Source organism: Limulus polyphemus, unplaced genomic scaffold, assembly GCF_000517525.1.
Source record: "Limulus polyphemus unplaced genomic scaffold, Limulus_polyphemus-2.1.2 Scaffold1246, whole genome shotgun sequence".
In the NCBI taxonomy this organism is placed as follows: Eukaryota; Metazoa; Arthropoda; class Merostomata; order Xiphosura; family Limulidae; genus Limulus; species Limulus polyphemus.
Window position 1 is genome coordinate 90,351 of NW_013666856.1, and position 15,420 is coordinate 105,770.

Here is a 15,420-nt window from a genome sequence, read left to right on the forward strand (position 1 = left end):
ACTAATTTAGAACTGTAGACTGTCTAAAGGTTTAATAACGTATTTCTATATGAATTGACATTCTTATTGGAAAAAAAAAATGTAATTCTTTGGTAAAGTTAACACGTATAAAGCCTTTGCTCAACATTTAAGTATGAGTAGTAATTTTCATATAAAAAATGCATGATCATGCATTTGTCATAGCTGTTAAAGTTGCTTAAGTGTCATGATTCATACAAATTCACTTTTTTTAAATATTTATGTAGTACAGGTGTTTTTATTCCCTTTTATATTTCATCAGGTGTGGATACTGTCATAATGGACACAGTGTATTAGCAATAACATTTAGAATAAAGTAACTGTAGAATAGCTTAATGTATTAACTGCAAAATACATTTTTCTAGAAGTCTTGTCATAGTACATAGAAGTGTTAGAAAGCTGCATTACTCATCTGTCATTATGCTTGGCAACAGCAGTGTTGTTAGCAACAAAAATAATCAAACTTTGATATATTTGTATAGAATGCAGTTTTTGTTTTCATAGAAACTTGTCTAGTAGTTTATATGTGTGTCTTAAAGTTTTAATCATTGCTTGTTAAAAGATACGCATCATGTTGGACTACTTGTACAGCCTTCATACACACACATACACACCAGAACTCAGAAAAAAAGTGTTATCGAGCATGGATGAAGTTTATGTAGCTCACAGATGAGCCATTGGAACTAAATCTACTTTGTTTTCATTTACTTACATGGAACTTTTTCTTAGATTCATTTTTATGTAAGTATACTATATGCACTATGTATATAAAATCTGAATTAGTGCAAATATTTGGTGAAAAATTAAACTTGTATGTGTGTGTGTGTGTGTGAATGCTGTAAAAGTAATTCAAAACAAAGGTGACACTGTTTTTTGTTATCTATATTGTAATAGTTTTATCATGATGCAAAGGCAAAACCAAAATAGTCATTACAAGGGGTACCTTATTAACTTGTACCTTGTATTTACTATGTCTCATTTCTAAAGACATTTTTCTAGAAATTAACATAATTTAATAAAGTAAACATACACACACACACACACACACACACACTGCACATAGGCATTCATTACAGTGTACGCTGTGTAGAGACTGCATTAATAGTCAGTGTGGTACAAATAATTTTTGGTAATATTTGAACTATGTTAAATCAAAGAAAAAACGAATGCATTTAAACTTGTATTATGATTTGATTGGACTAGTTGAAAAGTTCTATGTTATATTATTTGATGTAACTGAGTTTGTGGTGCATGTATGGTTGGGAATTAATAAATTACATTCTGTGTGTTACATTTTTTTCCTACTCTACCGTATAGTAGTACTCTGTAATCTGCGTGTCTACTTTGTTATTGAGTATTGTAAATTTTTTCAGCAACACTGAAAAATATGAAAAAGTGTAAGTATAAGAGATGGCTTTCTAAAGTATTATCCTGAAGTTTATATTTTCAAACTGAACTTGAAGAGAAAGTACACCTTAACTTTATATTAGTTTATTAAACATGCCATGAAGTAAGGTATGCTAAGTGCACATGTACTAACTCGTATTACCAGGACAAAGGGTCATTGCTCTTGAGGACATGTGTACTATTATTGTGAAGCCACATGGATAAAATACAGTAGTAGATTTGCCACAGTTGATTGAAGTATAATTACATGTACAGACTCACAGACTACTTTAAAATATTTAAATTTTTGTAACTTAAGTATTGTTTCGAAAAGGAATGTTGAAACAAAAGGTTTTATCTCCAATTTGGCTGATTTAATCAATGTTCTTTACAGTATCATTTAATTATTTGTCCAGACACACAAGAAAATAAAAGCATAGATTTTATTCTTTTATATAGAGGTTTTCCAACAAGATGTAACTACCAGAAAGATCCTTAATTTACGTGACTGCATAAAATGAAGTTACAAACAATAATTTTCATGTGTTTATCCATCTGCTATTTTTTACATAGCACCTGTAATGTACCTGACTCTACTAATATCACATACACTGATAACATTTAACTGGAACACATTATGCAATCACATTATTGGAATAGAGGGGGGATTGAACAAAAAAAAATACACTTTGTACTGAACTGAGTTTGCTAAATAATAGTTACAGTAAAGAAATAACAATGGTATATGTTTGTTTGTTCATAGTTAAGCACAAAGCTACATAATGGGCTATCTGTGCTGTGTCCACCATGAGTATCAAAACCTGGTTTCTAGCATTATAAGTTTGCAGACTTGCCACTAGGGGTCAATGTATATGCATTGAGAAAAAAAAGAGTATTGCATAAAGAAAATGTCATTAATACATTATAGCAGCTAATTTTTACTGTTTACATTTATTTTTCTTGTAATAATTCTTCTTTTTTAACATATAGTTTTTTTTTCATTTTCAGTTACCTTTCATGCTTATCCTCTACCATCAGCAGGAGTAATTGCAATAATGCAAGCCTTCTGTGATAATGGTGTACTTGATGATAATGGCTTTTTTCAGTTTCCTAATGGCACGTAAGTATAAGAATTTTTTGAATATATATATTTGATAGGGAGGCTTCATGTGCAACATTTGTCACTGCTTTTGATGAATTAAAACCCTCCATTCTGGCTTTCCATTGTATATCTATACAACAGATTCTTGATGTTGAATTGCATGGAATGTCACTGTTAATGAAATACATTAGTAACAATATTTTTATAGTTTCCAAAAACATTCCCCCATATTTAATTTTTCATAGACCCACCTTATTTTCATTATAGTCTTTCATTTTGAATTAGAGTTTGAATTCAAATTTTATTAGCCCACAAAAAGCATTGCTATTTATCAAGAATCAAAAACTGGTTTAAAACCAGAAACTTGTATATAGAATAATTGTGATCTCCATTGTGAAAAAATATATTTAAGTGACTAGAAATTATTAAATTGTATTTAGAAATGATATTTATTTTTAAAGAACAAAGAATGACAGAATACTGAAAAATATTCTAAAGTTCAATGTAATACAGAACATTTTGTAAGCCATTTTATTAACTCAGGTTCAAGTTTGAATAGTTTTAAGTTACAAAATCACACAATTTTTATAGCTATAAAAAAGTCAGAAATGGGAGAATAAATATTTTCAAAGTTAATGTTGTAGTTAGTGTCAATATTAACTATAACCTAAACTAGATTGATAGATAATTCTTGAAGTTGTGGGGATTGAACATCAATCATTATCATGGTTAGTCACGTATATGAACATCTAAGTTTGATTACTAATCACTTTTGTTTTTATTACTTTTAGATACTAATTAGTTTATATATATTGTAGCTGCTAATGTTTTTTCTTCTACAGAAAAACCAAATTAAGGACTGTACATTGTTACAGAGACCGCAAATCAATTATGAAACTTTATGTTAGAAAAGAATATGTGCTATTAACTTGTCCAGGCTCTTGTTGTGTTGAACATAATTCTGCCAACTAGTTTCATGTTTTTTCTTCTACAGAAAACCCAAATTAAGGACTGTACATTGTTACAGAGACCGCAAATCAATTATGAAACTTTATGTTAGAAAAGAATATGTGCTATTAACTTGTCCAGGCTCTTGTTGTGTTGAACATAATTCTGCCAACTAGTTTCATGTTTTTTCTTGTGTTTTCATTTAGTTGGATATAGATGAGTAAGAAGGTCTACAATGTATTTAAAATGAACAAACAAGGCTACTATTTCAACCTCATAGTTAGCTGTAAATATTAATATTCACCATTGCATTCCTTTTCTAGATATCTTGTATATATTTATATCACTGTCAGTGGAAAGAAATAAGTCCACTTTATCAAAATCTTAAGAACTAAGACTGTGGTAAATTTCAATGTGTTTAACCTATTCAGCGATTTATAAACTTTAAACGCTACATATATTTAGCTAACAGTCTAAAAATGAAATCACTCAAAAAACTTACTTAGCTGACAATCTCTATAAAAATAGAACTTGCAACTATCTATATCAATACAAATTATTTCCAAAATGAAGAAAGATATTATGAACAACAAGTACGTCTAGCCATGGTTCAATCGTATCATCAGTATTTGTTCATCTCTACTTGGAATATATTAAAGATAATGTCCTTAAAACAGCTACTGTAACCTGTTGTTTTACTCGGATATGTTGACTATACATTCATAATATGCACACAGTCATATTCCTCTGTGTTAAATATTTCTTTGAAAATGTTCAATTGATAGGTATGAAGTTAGAACAGTATTGAGAAAGATACAATACAATATAATCTCAGTTAATTCATATCAACTACCTAAAGACCCAGTGGAAATACCATTCTCAATGTCTATCCAGTGCACTGGAAAAGCAAAGAGACCAGCAAAAATTCAGAATTTGGGGGCGCAGCAAACATGCAAGACCTTTTAATACCAACCTACCATCAGTAATATTAGCTTCTGATCTAAACAAGCCACCTACAGACAAAAAATAACAACCAGATAATGGACATGACTTCTTTTATTATATTGTTATTACATTCTTACTTATAATAATTAGAATGCGTTGTTTCCAGTTGGGATCCATCACTGTTTGTTATATTTTAAGCAGTGATTCCAGCAAGGTACAAGGTTCAGCCAGCTAAGCTAAGTATGTCTAAAATCCACATAACAAGCTAACAGTGCAAAATATTTCTTATGATAAAAATATACAATAATACTAATTATAAAAAACAGAAATAATTAAAATAGTTATATTAAACATTCTAACCAATACTATTAATAAAAGTAATATTTAAGAACAAAAGTACACTTACTTAAAGAACACACAAACACTAATAATAATAGAATAAAATGGGATAATATAAAAATAATTGGATATAAGCCATGTGAGAAAAAGATAAAAAAAAAAGCAGAATTGGTATACACACATACAGCCAACCTTGTAATGAAGTCAGAAGAAACTGGATACCAACTTAAAAACATCTAGATAACAAGTTGAATCATATCCCAATAGTGTAACAGCCTGGACAAATGGATAGCACACCTGCCTTTCTAACAATAAAATCCAAGAACTCCTGCCACAAGATATGGTCCTTTTCAGGATCATTCTGAACCTAGCAGCTGAAACATAATATATAAACTAGTTGACAATTAGTATCTAATAATGATAATAAATGAACTAATTAGTTAAATTAAAGTATAAGCTTTTAATCGTGATACTAATAAAATACTAGACATTTTTCATCATAAAATTTTTATACAGATCTAGGATAATTCTGCTTTCAGTAATAAATTGGATTGAAATAAAAATACAGACTTGAGAACTGGACAGATGTTTATGCAACTTTCCTGTCAGTAACCTAAAGCATAATTATCTTAAAGTTTGAATAAAAAGCTGGTAATTTGAATTATACACATAGAACAAACCACTTTTCGAAAATATGACAATGAAAAAGTAGTTACGCAAGATTTGGACTGGTGGACCCTGTTTTATGGATACAAAATCTTTGAAAACTATTTTTTTTATCATGTATTATGTTCCTGCTGGAGTTTTATTTTTTTCTATGCTGAAGTAGTTTTTTCCTTTAATAAAAATAACTGTCTGATATTTATATATGTTCAGTTTTTGATGCTGTTTAATGTTCTAAATCACAAGAAAAACTTAGTGAAATATTTTCTCAACAAAATTATTTCTGTTTCCAAACCTGTAAACATCTAATGGTAATATCTGGTTTAGTTTTTGGAAACTTTACAGGAAGTTGTGGAATTTCTTCTCAAAAATGCTGCTCTAAGATTTGACTACAAAGAGTTTCATTAGTTTGTAGCAACCTTAGAATTGATTTAGGTTTTCACATTGTACTAGTAATTTTTATGTGGAGATAGATGTGATAAGCAAGTGTGGATACTAGTTTTTTTTTAGTTTTTCTTTCTTTTTATAAACAATGCCTTGTGCATAACTGAACATCTGTTACTTTTTATCTCCCTCTTTCTCTGTATAAACATCTATACATATAACACTTTTAGTTTAATTTTAACATTTGAAGGGAATAGAGTGTGTAGATAAATTTCATTACCTGTATTAATACTTTAATGATAGTTAATCAGAGAATAAGACCAAAAAAAAAAGTCATATGTAAAATACAGACAAATAAAACTAAATTACCAACTACAGTATGAGAAGGGTAAAATGTACCATAATAACATTGGTGCTTATTTATGTAGAACCTGCAAATTGGTAGGAATACATTAGCTATCAGATTTAACCTCTCTATGCTAGTCTCAGATGTGCAGAACAAAAAGACAGATATGGGTATTCAAGCTCACAATTTTCCACATCACAAAGTACCATATACTATTTACAACCAATTGTGTGATGATAGTAGCTCTTAGTGATGCAGAATAATAATTACAACAAACAAACCACAGGAGGTGATAAATAAAACTTAAGGTTATAAATTACTACCTGTGAACAAATTTGTCCTCCAAATTTCCAACCTTCCACCCCTGCCTATTATGTACATTTATTTTTAATTTCTCTGTTTCCAGAGTAACCTCATTCCTTGAAAGATTAAACACAGCATCCCAGAACAACAACTTCTTCCTGCCTGGCTTTAAGCTCAGTGAATTGGATACTATTCCAGATATTTATAAAAGTATTGTTGAAGACCCAGTTGCTGTCCATGATATTTTTGTTAATGCTGCAAGTGAGTTTTCCAAGGGCACTAATCTCTTAAAAAAACAGTTAAGATTCCATGAATTTGTTTTTGCCAGGTTTTAATATATTTTAGACAACAATGTATTGAAAGAAACCAGTCTTGATCTTGTAATTTTTACATGTTAACATAAGACCAGTTGAGGGTAAGTTTATTTGTTAATATGTTCTTGCAAATATGATCTAATTCCTTTAGAAAAATTACTAAATTGTAACTGATAGTGTAAATCAAATCACTATTAACAATGGAATCCAATTGTCAAAACTTTACGTTAGTTAATATACTCTTGTTACCATACACTTGTGAGTAGTGATGAAAGCAATATTGTTTACTAAAAATGTTAAGCTTTGTTGTATACTGTTTCATTTCCTTTCTAATTTCATGTTTAATATGTCTATCTTTAACTTGTCATATATCTCACTTCTGTCCTTTTTATATGAGTTTTAACCTTTACTTCTAACCAACCAGTAGTTCTACATCCACTTTGATATACAGTTTTTTTATTCCTCAAATACAGTTTTCCCTTTCCTTCATTTTAAATCAGTTTACACAATCTGATAATGAATAGCAAGAATCTTCTTTCATCAGACAATCAGTTCTTATTTTCAACATTATATTTGTTGCTGAGTTGTAGATCTCTTCACTGGTTCAGTAAATGATTCATGTACTGGTAAACTATGTTGTAGATCTCTTCACTGGTTCAGTAAATGATTCATGTACTGGTATTGTATATGTGTTGTAGATCTCTTCACTAGTTCAGGGTATAATTCATGTACAGGTAATCTCAGTTGTAGATCAAATTCACTGGTTTAGTAAATGACTCACGTACAGGTAATATGCATTGTAGATATCTTCACTGATTCAGTAAAGTATTCCTCTGTGGGAAATCTGTTGTAGATCTCTTCACTGGTTCAGTAAATGATTCATGCACAGGTAAACTATGTTGTAGATCTCTTCACTCTTTCAGTAGATGATTCATGTACAAGTAATCAGTGTTGTAGATCTCTTCACTCTTTCAGTAGATGATTCATGTACAGGTAAACTATATTGTAAATCTCTTCACTCTTTCAGTAGATGATTCATGTACAAGTAATCAGTGTTGTAGATCTTTTCACTGGTTCAGTAAATGATTCATGTTCAGGTAATATGTGTTGTAGATCTCTTCACTCTTTCAGTAGATGATTCATGTACAGGTAAACTATATTGTAGATCTCTTCACTCTTTCAGTAAATGATTCATGTACAGGTAATATGTGTTGTAGATCTCTTCACTCTTTCAGTAGATGATTCATGTACAAGTAATCAGTGTTGTAGATCTTTTCACTGATTCAGTAGATGATTCATGTACAAGTAATCAGTGTTGTAGATATCTTCACTCTTTCAGTAGATGATTCATGTACAAGTAATCAGTGTTGTAGATCTTTTCACTGATTCAGCACTGATATAGCTTGTATATGTGTACTCTTTGTCATGCCTTTTTAAAAAATTGATTTTTTTCCATTATGAAGCAGCATGTAGCACTGTCTATGTAGGGATGGTCCAGATAGTTCATCAAAAGAATATTTTACATATCTCCTCAATAGGTCATTAAAACTTTACAATAATATACAGTGTTTCCTTTTATAACAATATCTATGTAATGACTGTGTAGCAAGTTCTGGCAATGTCTGTAGATATCATAGCAAAAAGTTTGAATTTCCTGTTCTTCTTTCTTCTGCTTCTTTTTTATTACATAATAACTCAAAAACCAAAACAGCATTGTCAACCAATTTCACCAAGGTCACATAGTTTGAAACAGATTATCTGCTTTTATAAGTACAGGTTAAGTAGTTAGCACACAGGATCATCTACAAAAGTTGTAATACTTTCAAAACACGACCCAAAACTCGAGGAAGTTTAATCATGAATTTACTTTATGTTATTAGTATTATTCTTCCTTAAATTTCTCTCTCTCTCTCTCTCTCTAATATATATATATATATTGGTTTGATTTCCTATATAGTGAGCTACATTATTATTTTCTCTATTTCCTACCCCCTTTTGCCGTTATTTAATTTTAGTTTTATTTCTATTGTTCATTTGATTTTTGATTTTATCTTTGTGGAAATTAGTTAACAATTATCCCACATAAGTCTTTTACGAACTTTACACACCCCTTTGGTACAAAACTAAGCTTTACACAAACAACTCTAGGTTATGATTGGCTAGCTCTCAAGGCCAACTCATATTGAACATCTGGTTTACATGACATCGACATCTGAGCCTGTATATTTCATCACACTCATTAAACATAACCCTTTATTCTCCTGAAGAAGAATAGTCAATTATTCGAAAGCGCTTGAGTTTTTGGTCTTCTTTTGAAAATATTACTGCTTTCATAAGTATTATTGATAACTAATACTAATAACAAAAATCTTAATTCTAGTGTAAATGATGTTATTATTATCCCTTGAAGTTAGCTTTCTTACAGAAATTGGTGTTCCTTTAAAAACAATTGAGTAAAGGATGAAACAGGAATTACCAGCCAATAATAGATAAAAATTAATATTACAGTTGGAATCTCATTGTATTTAGAACTTGGTTATAAGTACATCTTTTCTATGTTTATTGAAACACTTCATTAAAAAAACCAAGGAAACAAGTAGAGAAAAAAAATTTTTCAAAAAAAGGGAAGTAAATGTATGGATGGCTAATATCCATTTTTCAATAAGAATGCAAACAAGATAGTAGGGATGGCATTTGCATCATCCCTACATAATAACATGGTTACACAGTCTAGTAGAATGTTAAAAAACAAAAATAGGATAAATTAAACTCAATTGTGATTGAATAATTATAAATATTGCTACATGTTTAATCTTGCCTGTGCTGTTATGTGGGATGATAAATTCCATCCCTACCATTTCTTTTCATTCTCATTGAATGATTGATATTAGCCATCCCTACAGTTACTTCCATTTTTTTTTTTTTACTTGTATGTAAAGTTGTAGCTTTTATTTCATTTTCCAGTTTACCACTCAATCTAACTAACTTTATATTTATTGATATCCTTTAGTTTTCAGTGGGGATACATGAAAATTGTCACTAGTACTGCTTCATTTTCTTGATTGTAAAAACAAAACTAAAAAACATTTTATTTTATGAGACTATGTGTACAGGGGGCATACCCTGCACTACAGAGTGGGGTGGGGGATATTTTTTTCAAAAAAAAGTGTTGACTCTGTTTTGATTATTTTATATTGTTTGTAACAACATAAGTACAAACTTTCCATTCGACAGTTTTGCAATTCTTATTTTTCTTCATAAGTTCACATTCTATCTAATCTTTTATTTTGTTTTCTGAAAATTGTGTTGTTTTTTTCAACCTCTGTAAACATAAAACGCATCACTTTCAAACAGCACTTCTATTTTCATATATTATAAATTTTTAATTTTTTTTTTACATCATCCTGGGCCAAATTAACTTTGATGATGGCCCCTTTGTTCACTCATTCTCCATCCTGGTTAATAATTTCACACACTACTTTCTATAGATTGAATGATAAATTATAACCTATATATTTTTGTGGGGCCCCAGGTTACAGCCCAGAAAACCCCCGTGTTAATTTGGCTGTGATGACACCCATTTTATCAGGCATTCTAACAGATTCTTTCAGGCATGAACACCCAAACACAATAACAGCATAAAAGGAGTGGATAATTAATATTTTATTCTAAAGTAGTATTTTTAATTGTATAATTTTATGAAATGTGGTTTTGTTTCTTGCTTAATATAAACTCTATTACATAATTTATTATGATAGATTTTATAACACATGTTTAAGTTCTTCTAGGCTACTTTTCAATGCACATCCACAAATATGCTTCAGTGAATTAGTAGGATGATTTGTTCAAAATTTTGGAGTTTATACTGATTTAATTATAATGATTTTTAGACAAAAATATTTTTAGTTATCCAAGTGTTTGGCTCTTCTTATTATAAACTTCCCTTAAAAATTATTTAGTCATATCTTGAAATTTCAATGCATCTTCATGGTACATTTTTTTAATTAAACAACTTATAAAGTTGAGTAATGTAAAAATATCTCTGAATACATTGTGCGTGTAACATAAACTTGTTCATTTAAAAAACACAAATTTTAAGAGTAAGTAATGTATTCCAATATGATGAAACAGTATTTGTAACCTGTAACTGTTTTTGTGGCTTTTTAACTAGACAAGCAGGTTGTGTATCTTCTCAAAGATCCAGCTGAGTTTGAAAAATTCTTGGTGTCAGATCTCTTAGTCTCTGAGGATGCAGTGAAAGTTCTTTTAACTTCTTCACTTGACATGAAGCAGGTACATAGAATTTATTTTATTTTACTTGATTAGTATATTGAAAATTAAAGGATTGTGTCACTTTATTTTAATTTCTTGCTGGTGTTTGCAAATAATATATTTATTATTTTTTAATCATTTTAACTAAATTGAGAGATTGAACAAAGTAGATTTTAATTTTTTATTATTGAAATTTGCATATTTCAAAATTAACATTTAACTGACTTGTAATAAGCATCAAATAGTAAAGATTAATGTGGATTCTAAGACCAATTATTTTGTTTAGCTATCTTACTCAGCTCTTCCACATATTCTGCCTTAGAGATTTGCGTAGCGCTAGCCTTGTCAAAACTCTCACCTAATTTCACATGAATTTGATGTCATCATGCGGCATAAGCCCTCCACTAATAGGAGGGAGACACACCTCTGTGCACACTTACTCCACCTACGTATTTGCACTCTTGAATCTTCATTCTTATTCTTGGCACTGTATTGATCAGACATGTTTAAATTTCTTGTCTGTGTTCAATTTAATGAGATTTGTTAATGAAACTTTGAGTTTAGTTTTCTTTAGATTTTGTTTAATATTTTATTAAGACTTCTCAAATGACAGTGTTTTGTAGTTATTTCTGAATGTGGGATGCTGGTCATGCTTAAGCCTTATTTATGTTGTGGCTTTTGGAGGCCCTGTTAACTGTCAGGGTCATAGCAGCTATTATTCAATGTGTTGTGAATTGTCACATGCTTTTTATGGGCCTCCTACTCCTGTCTCGTCAGCCATATTTCATTCTACTCAATTGCAAATTACTATTAGACTATGTTTTTCACCTACTTTGCTATGGGTATTATTGTACCATTCATTAAATGACCTTAACTTTTCCTTATCTTACTGGATCTCACTCACAGGTATCTTACTTTCCTTCTCATTTGCCCATGATCTTTATTATTTTTTGATTATCAATTTATGCTCCATGATTCTTTTGTTTATCTTTTTTTCTATTTACTTGTTATTAGGGTTTGTACTGTTTCCTTTCTCATGACAAATACCTCACCCCCACCCCCATGTTCATGGACACTTTTGTCAAGATTTGTCAACATTCTTCCCTTTCTTTTCCTGATTCCATGTCATTGGTTTCTATCTGACCAGCTTGGGGATCAGGACCCTTACCTTTTGGGGACACTGGCTTTTTCAGAACCCGTCATTCATTTGGGACATGCCCTCATATATCTCTTACAGTGGACTTTATGGACCCTGGGTTTTCAATCTTGAAGTCCATTGTTCTGTTTTATGAGCCTCTCTAGGAATGTTCAGGGTTACTGGACCATGCCCCCTGTTCTACTTTCTACTTTCCTTTACCACCTTTCAAAACAGATCTTTCCCTTCTGTGATGCTTCTTTTTCTGTTGGATTGAAGTATATTTTTTGTGGAGGCAGGTATTCTGATACTTGTACAATTGGACAAGTGCCCACTCCCCATTAATGTTCTCATTCTTCTTTCTGTTTGTCAGGCATGTTCCCATTCTTGCTTCTACAGACAGTTCACTTGGTCAACCTCCACTCAATCTTTTCCATAGACTCTCCCTGCTCCAACCACCCTTATGGCTTCTGATCTATGGTCTTTTTGTTTTTGGTCACTTGCTATGCAATTCTGTGCTCATTTACTTCTTTTGCTGGGAGCTTCATTCTTCTTTGTGAGCCATGTCTCTCAGCCAGCCCTCGTTCTGTAAACGGAGTAGTCTTTAGACCCTCAGATCTTCTGAGGGTTTTAATCTTGATTGGACTTGTTCCTCTTGAACACTGCCACCTTTCTCTACTCTGGGCTTCCTCTCTTAAAGTCTATTCATATACCTTTGGCTCTGCTGCTCTCAACCAGACTTGGTTTATCTGTTTCTCTCTACATTCTCCCTTATTTGTCTCATCCTTCTGAACCTTGGATTCACACACTGTTATCCTTCTTGGGCCCTCCTGTTGGTACCTCTTTGACTGCCTTGGCCTTGATATCCTTGTTAATCAGATTCCCTCTTCATCTCACCATTTTTTCCTCTCTCTTTTTTGTTTTGGCTCACATTCTCTCACTTATCTTCTTCACTGAGGGTTATCCTCCTTTCATCCCTACAAGGGGACTTGGCCTATTGGACCAGACTTGCCACTACTGTGGTATTATTCTTGCTACATTCTTCTTCTTGTCTTTCTACTATATTTGTCTATTGCCGTTGGTGGTTGGTCTTTTGTCATTGGTCATCTTTTTTGCCACCCATTTCCTCCAGATGGTAATTCTGTGCACCATCTTTCTACCTCCCTTACTATTGAAAGATTCTTGGTCTGAACCTTTCTTTGTTATCGGGTGGCCATGATCATGGCTTTTCTCTTTTTCCATTACCAAGACGTGTTTTCTTATCCTGTCCTCTTTGTTTTATTCTACTCCTTTGTTCTCCTCTGTCCTCCTTGCCCTGCTCCCTAGCCTGACCAAGACCTTGTTGGGGTTTTGCTCTATTTTGTGCATGCCCCATTTGAGCTATTGCCTTCCTGCCTATTTATTGTTCTTTTTTTCCTGTCTTGTTCCCTCCTCCTTATATCCTATGTTTACTGTTGTTTTGATGTCTATCCTCTTGAAGCTTGCTTCTCACACCTTCTTCCACTGCACTTCTCTCTCTTGACCAATCCTTTCTTCTTTGGACTTCAACCACTCTGGAGGAAATCGTTCTTCTATCTCTGTACTATTGGGTCATCTAGACCTGGCTTGGCTCCTGTGTTCTGTTAGACAATTCTGTGTATCTTATCATGGACCTTGTAGTTTAAGGATTTCCGTATTTTTCTTTTGTCCCTATTCCCTATTTTACATGAACCTTCTTCCTTTCCAGAATGGGCCCATTACCTCGGGATGTTGATGCTTGCATTCTGTTTGTTACCTTTTTCATTCTCTTCCACCTCTTCTTTGTCAGCCATTGGATGAGCTATTACAGGCAGGCATATGGACTCTCTTCACACATCCATCACCATCTCTATACTTTCTGGCTATTTTATCTCCTGATAGTTTCATCTATTACAGGTTGCCATTCTTCCATTGCCTCACTGTCTTTGAGTAGAATGTGCACTATCTTCGTATCAGAACCCCTCTTTCATTAAATAGGATCCCACTAGGTGACTAGTGTTGCCTTCCAAGTACACTTACTCAAAATCTACATTGAGCCAGGATAATGGAAAGCTCTCATACCATCCACTCTGGCTCTGTACATACCCACTGTAAAATGGGGTATTTCCCAAGATTCTCCTGATATCTATATACATTTATTGTCCAATCCAGACCACTCCTATTCTATGAACTATCATGGTAAAAATCAGTACAAGAGTAGTGTTTCTGTCCTCTTCTCTGGCTTATATATATAGGGTTTTATGGTAAATTTTGCACTGTCTCCAGAAAAAACTTTCTGGACTGAAGGACCAATAGTGACTTGATACATTCTCCAATTCTCCTGTATGCAACTTATCCCCCCCCCCCCCTTGTCAAGTGGAGTACTGGAGACCCTTGCCACTTACCAGTTCATAGCCACTGGGGTGGTGGACAAAATCCTCACCAAATGGAACCTAATCACTGGGGCTAGAACGAGGGGTCCCATTACAGAGAGAAATGAGGATGTGGTGACACAGAGTGTAGTGCAGGTCACTCCATGTGTATGATACATCACAAGCTAAATATTGACCGATGATACAACACACTATACCAACCTATATCTCACAAGTCCTCCAACATCCACAGATGGTAAGGGGGCCCATAGAGACATTTTTTTCTTAATTTTGCACGTGGAGGATATGAAACAAAGTAATTTTTTTTAGGTTTCATATATATACAATTGAATAACTAAAAAATCATGAATTACTACATCAGTACCTTAGAATTCTACTATAATTTATCAAGCTTAGTAACTAAGCTGTTTTTCAGTCTAAAAAAATATGAAATTTTGAGCCGACAAAAGACACAACCTACCTCATTGAAATCTTGGTTCGAAAGAAAGAGATGGGATTTAAACACATTAAAATGGCTAGAAAGCCACTATGGGGACATTCTGAGCTTCCGATTCGTTATTCATGTCATATAGAAGTAAGTGTATGTAAGGGAGCATTTCCAAAAATGGAAAGAGGTGGGTGGAGTACCATTGTATTTGATTTATTACATGAGCAATATCTTAGCAAATTGAAAAGATAAGATGTTCTTATTTTATATTGTAGCTTGTCAATATTGGTAGTGTGAGTTCCTAATTCGTACAATACTATAGACTTAGTATTTTGACTTCACTAATATGTAATTTGAACCATTCCTGCATTCTATATACCACGTGACAAAATATCAATGTTTAACTGTGTTTTTTTAATATTTACTTTTAAATTAAGAAATTGAGTAA

General features: G+C 32.1%; 1 protein-coding gene across 1 annotated transcript in view; it reads left to right on the forward strand.

The window, feature by feature from the left end:
* The window catches only part of LOC106462774 (ATP-binding cassette sub-family A member 13-like), a 34,836-nt gene that overhangs the window by 9,311 nt on the left and 10,105 nt on the right, over window positions 1–15,420 (forward strand). Inside the window, exons 4-6 of the mRNA XM_013922733.2 lie at window positions 2,413–2,524; window positions 6,538–6,695; window positions 10,920–11,041. Of these exons, the coding sequence (XP_013778187.2) occupies window positions 2,413–2,524; window positions 6,538–6,695; window positions 10,920–11,041 (392 nt within the window). The remainder of the gene's footprint in view (window positions 1–2,412; window positions 2,525–6,537; window positions 6,696–10,919; window positions 11,042–15,420) is intronic.